The 16,707-nt window shown below is 55.5% G+C and overlaps 4 protein-coding genes across 4 annotated transcripts; 3 read left to right on the top strand and 1 right to left on the bottom strand.

The window, feature by feature from the left end:
* Positions 1-106: 106 nt before the first annotated feature.
* On the bottom strand, positions 107-1,546 carry MRS44_007709 (uncharacterized protein; the record flags this gene model as incomplete). Its single annotated transcript, XM_065620630.1, has 4 exons — positions 107-136; positions 188-1,285; positions 1,348-1,390; positions 1,449-1,546. The coding sequence occupies 4 exons, from the start codon at positions 1,544-1,546 to the stop codon at positions 107-109; spliced, it is 1,269 nt and encodes a 422-aa protein (XP_065476702.1).
* A 598-nt stretch (positions 1,547-2,144) lies between these two features.
* On the top strand, positions 2,145-3,972 carry MRS44_007708 (uncharacterized protein; the record flags this gene model as incomplete). Its single annotated transcript, XM_065620629.1, has 3 exons — positions 2,145-2,552; positions 2,618-2,827; positions 2,962-3,972. The coding sequence occupies 3 exons, from the start codon at positions 2,145-2,147 to the stop codon at positions 3,970-3,972; spliced, it is 1,629 nt and encodes a 542-aa protein (XP_065476701.1).
* Positions 3,973-10,249: 6,277 nt separating this feature from the next.
* MRS44_007707 (uncharacterized protein) lies at positions 10,250-13,048 on the top strand (the record flags this gene model as incomplete). The annotated part of the gene is made up of 3 exons (XM_046269273.2): positions 10,250-10,730; positions 10,784-11,739; positions 11,801-13,048. 3 exons carry the CDS (start codon positions 10,250-10,252, stop codon positions 13,046-13,048), a joined length of 2,685 nt encoding a protein of 894 aa, XP_046134287.2.
* Positions 13,049-15,289: 2,241 nt separating this feature from the next.
* On the top strand, positions 15,290-16,705 carry MRS44_007706 (uncharacterized protein; the record flags this gene model as incomplete). Its single annotated transcript, XM_065620628.1, has 4 exons — positions 15,290-15,604; positions 15,697-15,876; positions 15,927-16,031; positions 16,178-16,705. 4 exons carry the CDS (start codon positions 15,290-15,292, stop codon positions 16,703-16,705), a joined length of 1,128 nt encoding a protein of 375 aa, XP_065476700.1.
* Between the last annotated feature and the right edge of the window lie 2 nt (positions 16,706-16,707).

The raw sequence follows: 16,707 nt of genomic DNA, 5'->3' as shown, positions 1-16,707 counted from the left end.
ACGATCCCAACGCCTCCCCGTATATCTACAACCTCGAACGGACATGTATCATTATAACTCGGATCTCATGCTATATGGTTGGCTCAGTGGCGCTGAAGCAGGACACTCACGCCCTACCAACCTTGAATGATAGAATCTACGAATGATTAGCATAAGCTCAGCAAAGTTAGAAACGAGATAGACCTACGTCGTTCTTTCCCACAGCCACGACATCGTCTTCAGATACTCGGATGTTCCCAGCACCTTCGACAAACGCAATGGGGGCATCACCCATGATCTTGCGCGCCACGTCGCCGACGGTGCTGCCTTTCTTGACAAGAACACAGTCTCGGAAGACGAACTTGGACTCAGAGGCGCCAGAGGTGAAGGTGGTGGTGTTCCTGACCGGAAATACGGGCACCAGACCAAGCAGCTCGGCAGCCTTTGACAAGACTTGGACGACACCCGTGGATCCGAATCGGTAGAGGACCATGTCCTTGAGGTTTTCGATGCGGTTGCGGTTCTTCTCGTCCAATTCCTTGAGGCCACCGCCCGTGGGGTCGCCTTGCTCAATCAGGTCCTCCTTGGTGTCGATGAACTCACTGCCCTCGACATACTTGATGTAGCCCTGCTTGGCCATCTTTCGCAGGAAGATCTCTGAGATGGCCGAACATAGCACGATGGTGTTTGGATCCTGCTGCTTGGCAATCTTGGCGATGTTCTTGTCGGCGTCTGGATGATCAATCTTGTTGAGTGCGATGACCGTCGGGAACTTCTCGTCGATGAAGGCGTTGACCACACGCTCGACCGTCTCATCGCTCCAGTCTTCCAGAGGCTCCTTAATTCCACAGCGATCCAACGCCCTGTTCACGATAGTCGACGTCGCACCGTATCCAGAAAATTGGGCCTGTAGCGTCTCTGTCGCCGTTGCCTTGATAGCTTGATGCCTCCGTCGGATCGATCCCCATCGCTGCATGAGGTTGCCGAGAACCCAAGCCACAATCTCGCTTCGTAGCCATGCAATATCCACCGAGGGATCGTAGCCTCTTGTTTCCTTGCCCTCAGCATCGACTGTACCAGAGGCGTCAACGACGTGGATCAGCGCGTCGGCATGGCGCAGGTCGTCGAGGAACTTGTTGCCCAGGCCACGGCCTTCGTGGGCACCGGGGACAAGACCGGCGACATCGAGAAGCTCGATAGGCACAGAACGTCGGCCATCAACGCATGCGCCATAGTTGGGCTTGCATCTATCTGATACGTGGTGCCGCGCGCAGGCGCATTCGATCTGGAGGTAGCCAATCGCTCGCTGAGGGTCAATAGTAGTGAATCTGAAGAACAAGGTCAGCTTCCAGAGAGGAAACAGCTTACACAGAAGGCGCGGGCTTCATGAAGGAGACATACGGAAAGTTGCCTATGTAAAAGTTGCGATCAGCGCCGAGCTGCGGCAGCTTTGGCTAGGGTCTTTGTACCAACCAACTTTAGAGGAGGCGTCGGTCAAGCTGTTGAGCGTCGAGCTCTTTCCAGCCGAGGGCTTTCCCACGAGGCCGATAAGCGGATCGCGAGGCATGACGGAAGAGGAGAGAGGGAGGTTCGGGAACCAGGTGTCCGAGTCGAGCGAGGCTCAAGTAAGAAGCAGGGGACGTAAGACCGAGTCTCCGAGATGCAAGACACGGCAGCCGGCGGCGAACGGGCTTGGTCCGGCGCGCTTGAGAGATCAAGAGCCGAGGACAAATGCTAGAGGAGGGCCAAGACCAAGAACAAGGCCTAGGCAGCGCGAGTTTTCTGTTCCTGCCGCTATACAAGCGCTTCCAGTGCGTTCTCGCCCTTGTCTTGCCCGAGGTTATAGGCTTGTGCGGGGATTGTCTGTATGTAATAGGCAACGCAGCAGGGCCATGAGGCGGCGATGCCATCGAATGGAAGGCCTCTTGACGCAAATTTGGTGCTCGGCTAAGGAGGCTGAAGTGGGTCGGAATATCGTGCCCGGCGGCCGTAAGCGGGACATAACCGCCGGACATCAATCTCCTCTACGTACCTGCCCGCTCGACCATTCAAGTCATTCAACCAAGGTGCAAGGAAGAAGCCACGATAAGGTGCGCCTGTTTTATTAAGAGGTTTTTCCCGCCTTGATTCTACTTGAGCCTCTTTTTTTTGCTCTGCTTCTGGCCATGGCATCGAGCCCGCCACTATCAATTGCGTCCTTTCCCGCCTGGGCGCGACTTAACGATGTGGATTTCACCAACGCCGAACTGAGGGAGACGGATGTGAAGGGAATTGGCTTGGTGGCAGCGAGGGACTTGAGGACGACAACGACGACGACAGCACAGCCAACCAAGGAAACGACATCAGACGCCAATGGGGAAAGAGATGATTTATCAACTGGAGACGGAAAAGATGGTGAAAGAGCTGGGACTGGAACCGCAATTGGAGGTCAAGATGAGGGCAATGACACCGATCACGACCCAGTACAGCTGCTTCGCATTCCTCACGACTTGGTCCTATCAGCAGCTGCCATTGAGGAGTACACCAAGGTCGACCAGAACTTCCGTCAACTTCTCGAGGTTGCAGGACACCAGGTAACACCTTCAGCACTTCTCGAGCCTTTCCCCAGGATGGACAAGAGAGGCTATGGGTGGTGTAGGCAACTGCTGACACTGCCAAGTCTACGAGGAAGGACATCCTATTGTATCTCCTGACGCACCTCATCCTCTCCGCCAAAGGTCCCCCCGGCTCTCGGGGACCTGCTTCGACGCCGTGGACCGAGTACTTGAAGTTTCTGCCTCGCCATGTCCCCGTACCAACAATGTGGTCGGAAGTTGAGCGAGCTCTCCTGCAGGGCACATCGCTAGAGGTGAGTGTTTCCCCAGACTTGCGTTGACGCCTAGCCTCTTTGATTGCGGAACCGCAATCATTTCATGGCGGATATGATGATTGTCGGAGAATTTCCCCATGGTTGGACAAAAGGACCCTAACGAATTGCTCCAGGCTGCGCTCGAGGCTAAGCTTGCGGCACTTAACAACGAGTTTGATGAACTCCGCGAAAAATCCTCGGGGCTGGCATTTTGGAACTCGCTCTTTTGGGAGAAGGAGACAGCCACTATCCAAGATTGGATCTTGATCGATGCACTGTATCGTTCCCGTTGCCTGGAACTTCCCCGAGCTGGGGACGCCATGGTCCCTGGTCTCGACATGGCCAACCACTCACATGATCCGACTGCGTACTATGAGGAGGACGACAAGGATGATATCGTGCTACTGCTGCGGCCAGGCGTGGAGGTGACAGGCGGGGATGAGGTGTCCATCTCTTACGGGGAAAAGTCCCCTGCAGAGATGCTCTTCAGCTACGGGTTCATTGACCGAGACTCGGCTGTCCACGACTTGACCCTACCTCTGGAGGCCCTCCCCGACGATCCGCTGGGAAAGGCTAAGCTCTACATCTTCAAGGCACCGCCTACGCTGAAGCTGTCTCGGTCAGACGGGAGACTAACCTGGCGCAGCCCTTTTGCTTACCTCATGTGTCTGAATGAGGAAGATGGTCTCGAGTTCAGGGTGCTGCAGGGGAAGGACGGAGAGCGGGAGCTAAAGCTGTTCTGGCAAGACCAGGACGTGACGGCACGGGCGGACGACTTTGAAGTTCTCATCGAGCAACACCCCCTCTGCCAGGTGTTTAGGCTTCGAGTGGTGACCGTCCTGCACGAGGTGGTGTCTACCCAGCTGACGCACCTCCCCTCCGAGATTTCCCATGATCAACTGGACCCGTTGCGCCGGGCCGGACTTGTGAGAGAGGAGTGTATCCGAGCAGCGGAAACACTCTGGGAGATTGAGGCTAGTGTGCTCGAGAGTGCAACCGAGGCATTGGAGCAACAGGTACGTGTCAGAGAGTCTGTTTCATTCAGCCCTACTGGAGTTTCGACGTTGAAGCAACACCGGGTGGCGAAATTGCCGGATCGAGTGATCATGGCAATACAGGAAATGGCATTCTGGGACTTCAACTGACGCATGCCAATTCTCATTCCCCATGGCCATGGTTCATGAACAAGGTCAAAGTTGGCCACTCGGCAGTTCAGTGAGATCTTGGCAGCCTTCCCCAGATTCTTCCCTTCACCCCCGGACGTTCCCCTCAAAAGCCTAAGGAACTCCTCCGCATTTTGGCTGGCGAGTCCACCCATCCCGAGGCCCAAGAACTGGGAGCTCGGTGTGTGACCGAGCTCCCTCCACACATCTCAACGCTTTTTGGTTGCCATGAACCACAAACAGAAGACACAACTAACAAGTGCGTCATCGGATGTTACAGAGGACCCACCTTTTTGCGGACGACCACGTGGTGGCATATCTCGGATCGATGGAAGTTTCCGAAAGCGGACAAGCGCGTGACGCCCCAGCCAATGAGGAGGACGATTTTAGCTGACCGAAGCACACCTTGGCCTCCGCGATTCGGCTGTGGTTGAGCATTGCCATGTTGGGTCGGCTATGCGAGTTGTGGGGCTCCGCATTTGCCTTGGCCACCTTCTACGGGTTGCCGATTTCTTGACATTTGGTTCTTTGATATAGCATTATGACGATGCCATCACGGCCTCTTGCTTCTATTCGCAGTCCATCTGTGATCGGCTTGCAACTAGTTGCCCTCCTGACGGTTCCTTCGACGTTGACCGCCCACCACGATGGAGAGACTGCATGTACCGACCGACAACACCGTCTCGCAAAAGCAACAGGGGACTCCCACATTCGGACGCTACTTCTGCACTCAGATTCCGGTGCATTCTCGTTCCGTCAAGTGAGGTGTGATTTGGCCAGCTTCTCCAACTCTCCTCTCCAACAAGCCAACCGAGAACCCCAACAACGGAATTGACGTTTGGCCGGAACGGTTACGGCACCTATCTTTCGGTCAGTTTCCGTTGTGCCTGCAAAGGCCTTGGACTGCATCAATTGAATAGGCGCGGTATGCACAACGACCTATTTTACAGTTTCTCAACTTCCGCTTTTCGGAGATGCCAAAATCGCACCAAGATTCGGATCCGGCGACGGACCGCACCAGTGTGCTCGCCAGACAACCTCAGCAGTTGAGCAGCAACATTCGGGACAAATCACCAACGGAGTTGCGCCATGTCATCTGCCGCAGTAGGCTTGATCAGATTCCATCCGAGTGGATGAGAATGCGCGTCAAGGATCAACCATTCTTTTTTCTTTTGCAACGAGATGGGCGGCGGCATGAGAGCGATCCGATTGATTAAGTGTCAACCACTGAATCTGCTCCAGCGCCGGGGCACCAGCATCAGCAAGTGCTGCATTGACAAGAGCATGGATCAGGGTTGATTGTGCCGGAAGAGAGGCCGGGCAGTACAAGACAACGATACAGCACCCTTTTGGACCTGTGCGGAGGATTTTACTGTTGTTTCGTTGGCCGCGACGTCCTTTTCCCCGGGTGGTTCTCGTGAGGAGAAAGGATGAGATGCAGGCACTGGGCTCACACCCCTGGCGCTAGGCGCACACCTCAGTTCTCCGCCAGTAGCTGTGAGACCCAAACACGATCTCTGCGACGGGATTTATTTCCTTCACTAATTCATTCACTCAATCGCTTGCACATAAGGATCGCTGCGAGGGCGCGGAAGCGGTGGGCGCTAGGCGCTAATCCCCACTACCGACCAGGTGATGCCAGCATTCTCCTTTCACGGATCGCTTGGAAAAAGCGAATTGCGTCAGGACGGAGCCGTCGCTGAGGATGGGACGAGCAGGAGGGCGCGCTACTGCGTAAAGGGGATGCCTTGCTGTAGGCAGACGGAAGTCGGGGGTCCGTCTACTGGCGCTGCGCTCGCAGGGTTTCATGTCGATGAGGTTCGAAGGCGCAGGCAGAGAGTCAAGGCTTGGAGCGGACTACAGTACAGTTTGCACTTGATCAAGGCCAGTGGAAATGATGACGACCAGCTCAAGCTTCTAGTTTGCGCCTCCTGATGCACCAGAGCCATCTCCCAGGTTGCGGGAACATAATTACGTGAAGTTACTGTAGGTACGGTATAGTGCATGGCAGGACAGGTCTAGGTAGATGCGATGCGAGTCGTGAAGGGTTGCGATATGATGGGGCAGAGACCTGAGACTCGGGACTTGGGGCTGGATGGTTTGAACCCCTGGAACGCACAAACCCCTTTTGATGAGAGAAGGAGGGTCATGAGAAGTGAGAAGTGAACAGCTAGTGGGAAAAAAGTAAGCGGTGTTACCTACAGGACAGCAACTAACACGCAGGTCGAAATGAGAAACGAGGCTCGAGACTCGAGACGGCGAGTTGTCAATTCCAGGGCCAGACAGTCTCGGACTAGCTGCGGATCAGTGATCTGCGTCCGCAACGATTGCGGCTCCGAAGTGGGGCCATTGCGGCTCCCCCAGGATGAGAGGCTTGGGGGGCGCTCGAGGGCTTGAGGGAGGCGGCGGAGCTAGCAGCGTTTGACAAGTTGAGATGGGGTGGACGGGGTTGAGCCTAGCATGGCACGGACGGTGAGAGTAGCTGGATATGCATCCATGAATCTCATGGAGATTTGGCCGTTTGCCTGCCTGCTCGCGTGAGCGAATCCGAGAATCCGTGAATGAAATTTGCTACGACTCTGTCATTGCATCTTGGGGATCTGCGCCCTGAAGGATACGAACGAGAACGACGACTTGCCCCCTTGGCCAAGAACGACACCTCCGGAACGTCGTGTCCCACCGCGGTGAGCGTGCCGTGTTCCTTGATACTAATCCGCGCCAGCCCTGCGGATTTCATGCACTAGCTACGGTGTAGCTTAGCTCTTGTGCTTGCTGACCTTGATTCACCTCAGGCAGGGCTGGCTGGTTGGTATACAGTCCCAGACTGCACGGTTCGAGGTAGCGGGATCCGTGCGGACGGGATTGGGAGTAGAGTTAGTGTAGTTGAGTCAGGACTTGAGACACACAAGAGGCGAGGGAGAACGGCATGATGCTAAAGCATGATGCTAGATCTGGGTTGCGGGGAGGACATGGTCACAGCATGGCGGCCGTTTGTAACCCCAGATGAATATTCTGGGGACTCGAGATGAGATGCTGTGACGCACGACTAATGGCCAGCTCACACAACATGGGCAGTTCGCTTGACGATAAGCTGGGGAAATCTCGAGATCTCGGATGTTTTGTGCTTCTGGGTTCTGGGGTAAATCTGCCATGACGGGCTCAGAGCATGGACGTCTGTCCCGCGAGTGGCATCACATCACCCCGCGTACTGTCTGTCCAGTGAGGGCATATGCAGGTCAGGACAGGGTGCGTACGGCAGCTGGTTTGGGAAATCTCGGTGATCGCACAACGGATCTCGACGCCCAGACGGGGAGCGGACGAGGAGAAGGGGGGCCGCAGAGCGGCTCCGGGGTATCTGGGGCCCCAAGGTCTGAGGTGCAGACAGTGATTGGCAAGTTGGGTCGACGGTTGTTGGTCTAAGCAGCGGCTGCTGCAGCAGTAGCATCATGATTCTCGACGACACTAACAACCAAGGATGGATAGGGCGGCATGGCAAAGGAGGAGCCTTGGACCTGGTCAGCCATGTGCTTGATGGCTTCAGGACCGGCCCCGGAATAGATCGAAAAACAAGCTCCTCCTGGGGGTGGGCGAGCAGCTTGGGTGGGGTGACTACGGACTGCGGTGCAACGAGGTGGAGCGACGAGGTGAAGGTGAGGGCCGCAGGGCAGAGATTGGACCCGACGCGTAGGTTAAGCAGTGGGTTAAGACGTATGTAGGCACAGAGGGAGCACACGACCTTGGCTCGTGGGCATCCAAAGGCGCAGCCCTGGCTAATATCAAGAGTCTTGGCTGGCTGGCAACGATGCGACTCAATACGTCGGTGGAACGAAGGCCAAGAGAAGAAGCAAGAGAAAAAAGTCAAAACGATGATGCGGCCGCGACAACTCTCCCCGCACCGCACAGAGGAAAAAAAGGTTCTTCGAGAAGGAATCCGGGGTAGAGACGAAGCGGAGGGGGAGGTGACGAGAGTTGCTCTGGCTCCAGCGGCCAAGGCCGTGAGGGTGTGGCATGGTGGGCTGTTATTCATGTCCTGGGGCGTTCTAGAGTTGCGAGGGTGGTGTCATTTCGCACGATCAAGGCAAGCGCTTGTCGATGGCCACGAGCCGCTGCTGCCGCTGCTTTGGAGCTGATAAAATGGATGGATGTATCAGCGCGTACTGTGTGTTTCGTTACGTCTAGGTTTCATTCTGTCATGGGCTGGGCTGTTTGGTTTTGGAAAGGATATCCAATGCTAGGCTGCGTTGGTTAGGACTTGTTCCATCATTTGCCGGCCGTCTTTTTTTTGCCAAGCTAGCTTGTAAAAAGACAACATTGGAACTTTGACAAGGGAAAAGAAGAGGAAGTGGAAAGGATTGGGACTAGAGATGAGATGAGAAGCTAGGAGGAGAGGAATAAGACGAAGCAACATGCGCCGGCCGCAATCCGCAGTCCGCGACTGGACTCTGGATAGGAGCTTACCTTCCTATCCCCAAGAGTCGAAACCTCCATGCTTTGGGTTGCAGTCAGGAGGGAGTGGGTTATCCAATGGATGGATTAGATGCAGACTAGAGGGACTACGCCTCTTGACCTTTGTGCAGACCGCCATGATATGCTTCGGATTGACTTATACCAACCTCTTGAGATGATTCTAGTTGGTAGTTAGCATTTCTGATCCTTTGTTGATGCTCTGTTCAGCACTGAGAGAATGCGCTGCCGCGAATTGAAGACATATTTCTCCGTTTCCTCCGAATACTCCGTTCTCCGTAAAACAACACGACAACTCCCCACAGCTGAGAAGACCGGAATCTCTTTCTCTTCTTTCCATCTGAGTCTTTCTTCAATCCCCACACACCTGCACTAAAACAGAATGGAACCGTCCATCGCACGCCCCTTGGCGCTCGCTGCGCTGCGGACGTGGCCAGGGCATGGCATGCCACACCTCGACACCTGCTGCGGCTGTACGTACCTGAGGTACCGACTGGACTCAATCGACGGGCTGGATTCGACTTGACTCGACTCAGAGCACAGCGCTCCAGCTAGAGGGTCCCCCCACTACCCCAAAGGGAGTTTAGTGGTTTTTGTCAGGAAGCGTGCTTTTGCTTGCGTGCAGCAGTAGCTTTTTTTCTCTTGTCCTTCTCGGGTTTCGGGGGGTGAGCCAGCGAGGAAGCCAGTCCGCCAACGGGCGAGTCGGTTTACCCAGTGGGAGCCGCTGCTGGATCCGCACTGTACACTTGGTACCTCGTTCTGGGCCTTTGACGTGCTGCACACACCTTCTGCTGCTGTCCTCTCACCAAGGTCATTCATCTTGCCATGGATGCTGAGTGAGGGTTGGTCAAGACGCCGGTCCCTAGGTTGATCGCCCAGCGGTGACTCCCGGTCCCTGGCGACTCTGTCAGTGCCATGTGCACCGCTCCAGCTCACTCTCCGGCACTGTACCGTACCGTGCCGGACCGTGAGCGCATCCCGTCGCCGTCATGACACACTCCCTTTCAGTTACACACCCTCACACTCACCCTCGCCCCCCTCGTCCACGCCCTCAGATGGGCGTCCCCAGATTTCGTGCACTAAGACGGTACCTAGAGCCAACCTTGCTCTTCCGCCGTAATCCAAGGTACCCTCATCCTCAGTGGCTCTTTGCACCTGGCGGTTGGGCCAGCAGAGCGTGCACACGGGCTTGTCCCCGGGCTCCCCCAGGATTTCCCACTTCTTCTCCACAATCGCGTCCTAGGCCTTGACCCCCGATTCCTCATTTCTACTAAATCTTCCTCTTTCCCACCCCGAGAATTCTAAAATCTGCCCTGTTTTCACTGATCTTTCCCACCTTTTTTTCTGCCCTTTGCTTCTTTATCTTGTCTCGTGCCCTTATACCTATATCTGTCCTCCCTTCCCCTTGGCTGTCATCACTTACACCAGCCTTCAAACCTTCATCTTTCAGAGATACCCATACCTACACTACAGCTGCTTAATACCGCGCGCCCAAAGGCTACCCCCACCATCCACCACCATACCTTATATACCCGGCCCTGGCGCTGCTGATATCACACCCGAACAAGACCTCGGTCTACACACGAAATCGACTCACTCTGTGTGGCCTCTTACTCTTCAACTGGACGATTTAGCTGGTGACAGCACGGACGACACAATATCCAAGGAGCATCGCCGGACATAAAAACAACCGCTTCTGGCGACGACACTTCGGCAACCTCTTTTTCCCTCGGCAATTTAGCCGCCCACCCATATAACCGCACATACACACATACATACACACACAACCACCAAAATGCCCGGAATTCTTCCCATGAAGGTCATCAAGGTGGGCACCAGCTCTCAGAGCCGGATTGCCCAGGCTTGTGATCGCTGCCGGAGTAAAAAGATCCGTTGTGACGGAATCCGCCCTACCTGTTCCCAGTGCGCCAACGTCGGCTTTGAGTGCCGGACAAGTGACAAGCTCAGCCGCCGCGCTTTTCCCCGTGGCTACACCGAGTCCCTGGAGGAGCGAGTACGACAACTAGAGGCCGAAGTCAGAGAGCTCAAGGACCTGTTGGACGAGAAGGATGAGAAGATCGACATGCTTTCCAAGATTCACGGCAACCGGAGAAGCCCTTCAATGCCCGCCAGCAGCCCGGCTGCCATGGACACCCGGAGTGACGCCCAGTCCACAAAGGAGGATACATTCAGAGTTCAGGCCGCGCCGTTGTTGCTCGGCGTTGAGAACTCTGATTCTTACTTTATGGGAGCTTCTAGTGGCCGCACATTTATTGGTAATTTTTACCGCAGCCGTTTTCACAAAAACATCTACTGACAATTCCGACAGAGCAATTCAAGCGCAAGATCCAGGAGGCTGGCAAACCCAGCACTGAGTTCAACCCAGAGGCTTTCCTGCACATCCAGGGCTGCAAGTCCCTTGGCCCCAAGACTCCTGAGCAGTCGCTCAAGGTTCCTCCTCGTCTGTTCTCTGACCGCTGCGTCAACGTCTACTTCCAAGAATGGGCTCCCCTCTTCCCTGTCCTTCACAAGCCCACCTTCCTGCACGTCTATGAGGAGTTTGTCGCCGATCCCGAGAAGGTCAAGAGCAATCACAAGCTTGCTCAGCTCTACCTCGTCTTCAACATTGCCGGTCTTTCATCAGATGCCCCTGATCTTCCTCAGCTGGCTGCCTGCGAGCAGCAATGGCGCAAGGCCCTCGACGCCGTCCTCATGGAGAACACCATGAACACTCTGCAGTGCCTCACCCTTGCTCTCCTCTACTGCACCATGCGTGCCGACTACAAGCGCCTCCAGCACTACAAGGGCATTGCCATCGGCCTGTCGCACCGCCTCGGCCTGCACCAGAGCCAGAAGCGATTCTCCTTTGGCGCCCTGACCATTGAGACCCGCAAGAAGGTCTTCTGGACTCTCTACACCCTTGACTGCTTCTCGGCTGCCATCCTCGGTCTTCCCAAGCTCCTCAAGGAGGAGGATGTCCAGGCCGAGTACCCCTGCGACACTGACGATGAGTACGTCACCGAGAAGGGTTTCCAGCCCACTCTCCCTGGCGAGTACACTCGGCTGTCCAGTGCTCTGGCCCTGTTCCGCGCTACCCGCATCCTCGCCAAGGTTCTCGAGAAGAACTACCCTGCTGCCACCTCTTACGAGATGTCGCTGCAGCAGATGGCCGCCCTCGAGAGCGAGCTTGATGCCTGGTACGACCAGCTGCCTGCTCATCTGAGACTCAACTTTGTCCAAGACAAGCCGTCTACAGATGTGACTGGCAGCCGCTCACCTCTCCTGGTATGTCACTAAAGAAATCCTTGAGGTATTTTTGTGGACTTTTCCCGCTAACGAACCACAGGCCCTGGCTTACTACTACATCCGCACACTCATCTACCGCCCCGCCGTCGGCTCCAGCCTGGGACCCAAGGCGGCCTCGGCACTCATCTCGATTGGCACCTCGAGCAAGCACATTATTCAGATTATTCAGCTGCTCGAGGAGCGCAGCATGACCTTCTCATTCTGCCTGAACCGGTCCGACCTCCTGGTTGTTTGCGGCATGACACTGCTGTACCACTCAATCGACCTCAAGCACGACAGCAAGCTGATGCGCGACAATGAGCGACTGGTGAACTCTGTGGTCCGGATCCTGGACAAGACCAGGGCCACTGGCTCGGTCGACTTCAAGCGTGTGGCCAGCATGCTGGTGACTGTGGATGAGACTGTCGGTTCGCCCATGCACACTTCACGTGAGGCGTCGATGCCCGCCGCCCCCGCCTCCAACCGAGGGTCGCCGCCTGCGGGTGTGGCCCCCAAGAAGAAGAGCGCCACCGCCTACCCCCTCGGTCAGCTCCCGGGGGCCGCGGCTAGCGACAGCAACTTGATGGACCAGCAGGAGAAATTGAGGCGCATGACGATGCCCACCGGTGCCGGCCAGCGACCAGACTTTTACCGTGCCCGATCCCGCCAGTCTTTTGACAACCTGCAGACCGAGGTTCCCATGAGCCACCGAGACCACCGCATGTCCCTGTCGCAGATCTCGCCAAACCCCGGCCACAAGGCTTCACCTCTATCCCGACCCAACCTGGACTTTATGCCCTTCGGCCACCCCTCGCAGTCGCCGCAGCCCGCATCACCCCAGCAGAACCGCGCCCACTCCCACTCTGGACAGACACCCCAGGCCAACCCCATGATGGCGCACTCCCCTGTGGCTTCGGCAAAGATGCACGGAGTTTCAACCACTGAGTGGGAGACGCTCCTGGGCTCGCTGGACGGTGGCATGAACAATGTCTACGATGCCATCTACGGTGGACAGGGACTGGTGAACGAGGCGTCGATCGCCGTCAGCAACTGCGGCGACTGGCCCCCGGACAACTGGGACCTCAGCGGCTTCAGCATCGGTGACTTTGGCAACAACCCCCAGCCCCCGCAGAGCGTTCTCAGCATGAGCGACGAGAGCCTCAGCTCGGGTGAGGAGGTTGGCCCTTCTGAGCTCGGCCTCAGCGTGGAGAATGTCGACTACCGCAACCAGATGATGGCACAGCAGCAGCAACAACACAACCCTGAAGGATACATGCTTGATAACCGGATGGAGGCGTTTCCCATGTAAGGATGGAACCAAAAGGAAAAATGATACCTCGGGCGGGTGCTTTTGAAAACTCTTACGGCTGGGCATGACTATGACTTTTACGGAGTTGTTTGACAGGGAGTTCCATGGGAGTCTTGGGAATGATTTGATGATTTGGTTGGGAAGAAGACAGTTCGGTTATCTACCGAAGGGAGGTAACTGTCGCTACTTTTGGCGGACCTGAGCGATTGCTTTTATTCTTATTATTATTGCGCCTGGGGTTGGCACTCTATGTAATCTGGGACCGGCAAGGCGGACACCAGCAGTTTATTGTTTGATTTTTGAAGGAGTTGATCGACGGGCTGGAGCCTCAGAGAGGACATGAGCAACAGAAGAGAATGACGAATGATGGCCAGAGTCCAAGAACGGGCCTCGCAAAGCGACGAGAGATTAGAAAGTCTGCTTGCTACTTCGTACATAGCTGAAAGAAAGAAATTCAAACAAGACTCTGAAGCATTTCGGTGACGACGCCTCGGCTGAAGAACATGCCCCTATCCAGACTCTTGGATGAGTGAAATGTGAGACAGGCAGCGGCAGGTCACCGGCCCTAGTCTCGAGAACCGGCACGCGGATGGGATGGTCTCTGGGAGGATGGGATGCATCCATGCAGCGAGTGCAGCGCAGGCATGTGTACGCCAAGTCGCCAAGGATGCCAGGGCGCGTCAAGAATTGCGGCCGGCTAAGGCCAAGATATTCACTAATTAATTTAACCTTGCCAGGCAGCCAATTCCAACAGGTGTCTCGGCACCGTCTGACGGGGGTTGTCCAGATTCCCCATGGTATGCAGATAATCTTGTCCTTTGGACAGTTCTATGGCTTACTAGTTTCTTACACAAGATGCACCCACACCTTTCCCCGGGACTCGCCTACCCCGGGTTTGAAGAATTAAAACGACAAAGGAAAAAGAAAGGAAAAGAATGGTAGCACTTAGCCTCGACCGGGCCTGGCCAAGTCCAAAGATGTTGCCGGTGGCCTGCAAAGGAAGGGGACTGGACCGCGCCGCCTATAACAGGGACCGGGGAGGAATAATGTTTGGAGAAAAAGGGCGGGGGAGGGAGTGGAAGAAGAAAAAGAAAGGAAAATGGGAGGCGGTCCGGATTAGCACGAGATTGGTCGCCGCTGTCATGTTGTGCATGCGGGCTCTATGGCTTGGGTGTCGCGTGAGCGGGAGGGAGGCGTTGTCTTCAGCTCAAGGAACGGGGGCGGTACATACATTTACGATAAGATGCATCAGAGGGAGGGGCCATCCATTATGTTGCTGCTGCTGCTTAGGGTGCCCCGGAAAGCAAAGCCGGGTCTGCCATTCATCATCCCCATGATGGTTGCTGTTGTTGTTGTCGTTATAAGTGTGGTGTTTTGGGTCGAGACCGTCGATCAGGAGCTAGAGTGAGTCGAGAAGAGCCTCTCGCTTAGCGACAATAGCATAAGACAAAGAAACAGGTTTAAGGATTGAATGGTCCCGTGACTAAGAAAAAGATGACCGATTCTTTATTGTGTCATGTTGGGTTGAATGTATTAGTTGTGCGTATTAGTTGTCTGTTTTCCATCATGGAATTCTCTTGGTAGACCGAGGTCAATAGCCGAGGTTCAACTCTGACTGGCTGCCGCTAGAGAAACCAAGCTCTCGGAGTCTCGCCGATGCAGAAGCAGTGCGGGATGTACTGTGTCTCTTAGTGATGAATTTGACACGCGCGTATTGCGTTTCCCCTGCCTTTTAGTCTGTTTTCTGTAGCTCCCACGCTGCAGGAATCCCACGTTGTTTCCGAAAGTTGAGCTTCTACCGGGAGGTTAATTCGGATAGTGAGCGATGCCGGATGTGGCTGAAACGTCATGTGGCTGACAGTGGCTGTGCAAAACGTTTCTTCTCCAGAGGTCCCTTTTGGCTGGGGTTAACGACGTAAACTCCGTCATCTGGACCAGGGGGACCTTTCAAAAGGTGGATCGGATCATGGAGCCACTCCAGCCGGAAGCCTTGGGATGAAGACGAGGCTTCTCTCTACGACGACGACTACTCTTCCATTTCTTGTTTCTCCGTTATTCTGCAGAGTCCATGAGCGAGCGTCTTTCCTATCGCGTGCCTGTCCTGACCGCCAGTTTCTCCTCCTCCGAGTCCGATATATCCGAACGACGCATGAGGCTGCAGCAGGCCCTTGTTTCCTCTTCAGTCACCAACAACGGCGTTCTTTTGCAGCAGTAACATCAACAGCAGTAGCAGTAACAGCCATGTCACACGAGAGACAGTCCCTGATCGATAAGGATGCCCAGAGCGAGGCTATTCCACGGGGTGAGTTACCTACTGTTTGTGTTCCCCATAACAAGACGACGGCGCTTATACGGCAGGAAGCACCCTGGGCAGCTGCCCGGCCGTCCCTCCGGGATCCATCCCGCCGTCTCCCGCAGGCAATCGCGCACCGCGGTGCCAAGGCCTACTTTCCGGAAAACACCATGGCCGCCTTCCGGGGCGCACTCGGAGCCGGATCCCATGCCATCGAGACCGACGTCCATCTCTCGGCCGATGGTGTCGCTGTGCTGTCACATGTAATCAACCATTTTCATAAAAACTAACCACCACCACTAAGTTTCATATCTTGTAAAACGGGCTGACATGTGCACGCATGTGAATCTCGCAGGACCCAACCTTGAAGCGATGCTTCGGCGTCGACGCCCGCATCGCCGATTGCTCGTGGGAGTACCTCAGCACCATGCGCACCCTCAAGGAGCCTCACGAGGCCATGCCGCGGCTGCAGGACTTTCTCTCGTGGCTGGCCCAGCCGCGCTCTGACGAGATCTGGGTTGTGCTAGACATCAAGGTGAGTTTCAAGATTGACATGTGTAAGACATGTACTAATGCGACTACTAGCTTGATGATGACCCCAACGATCTGATGCTTGCCATCTCAAAGGCCCTTGATAGTGTACAGGGGTCGGTGCCATGGGATCAACGTATCGTGTTGGGATGCTGGAACGTAAGTCGTGTTTGACTTATACACCCTCCACTAGTCACCATGTGTTCGACTCAAAACCTATACGACACCCTCCTCTCTACTTACACCCCTCATACTCACGACGGTTTCACTCCATCCTCAAAGAACTTGATTAACCCCAGTAATAGGCTTCCTTCCTCCAGGCAGCCCGCCGACACCTCCCGACTTTCCCCCTCGCCCATATCAGCGCCTCCCTGCTCTACTCGCACCACTTCCTCCGCGTCCCCAACCTCGGCTTCAACCTCAACCAGAAGAGCCTCGTGGGACCACCAGGCCGCATGTTCCTGCGCGAGCTCCAGCGCACCGACAAGCTCCTCCTGACCTGGACCGTCAACGAGCCGCGCTGGATGGAGTGGTGCATCCGACAGAACCTGGGCCGTGGGAGGAGTTCCCCCGGTGCTGGCCCTGCCCTCATCGACGGGGTCATTACCGATGACCCACGGCTGTATCTTGACGTGTGTGAGCGTTTCGAGGATGAGATGGACGGCAAGGTCATCCGGCCCAAGATGGGACTGGCCCAGAAGGCGAGGGAAGAGGTGAGAGCTGTGTGCTCGGTGCTCTTCTTCCAGGTCCTGGTCATGGCCTACCACATTGTTAGGAGGGTTCAGGGAAAGTTTGACTACCTCGAGGATCGCAAGAGCTTGGATAGACGGTAGGA

Source organism: Fusarium solani (genome assembly GCF_023522795.1).
Source record: "Fusarium solani strain SB1 chromosome Unknown bctg00000004, whole genome shotgun sequence".
Taxonomy (NCBI): Eukaryota; Fungi; Ascomycota; class Sordariomycetes; order Hypocreales; family Nectriaceae; genus Fusarium; species Fusarium solani.
Note: the sequence above shows the minus strand (reverse complement) of the source record. Positions and strands in the feature narration are given on the sequence as shown.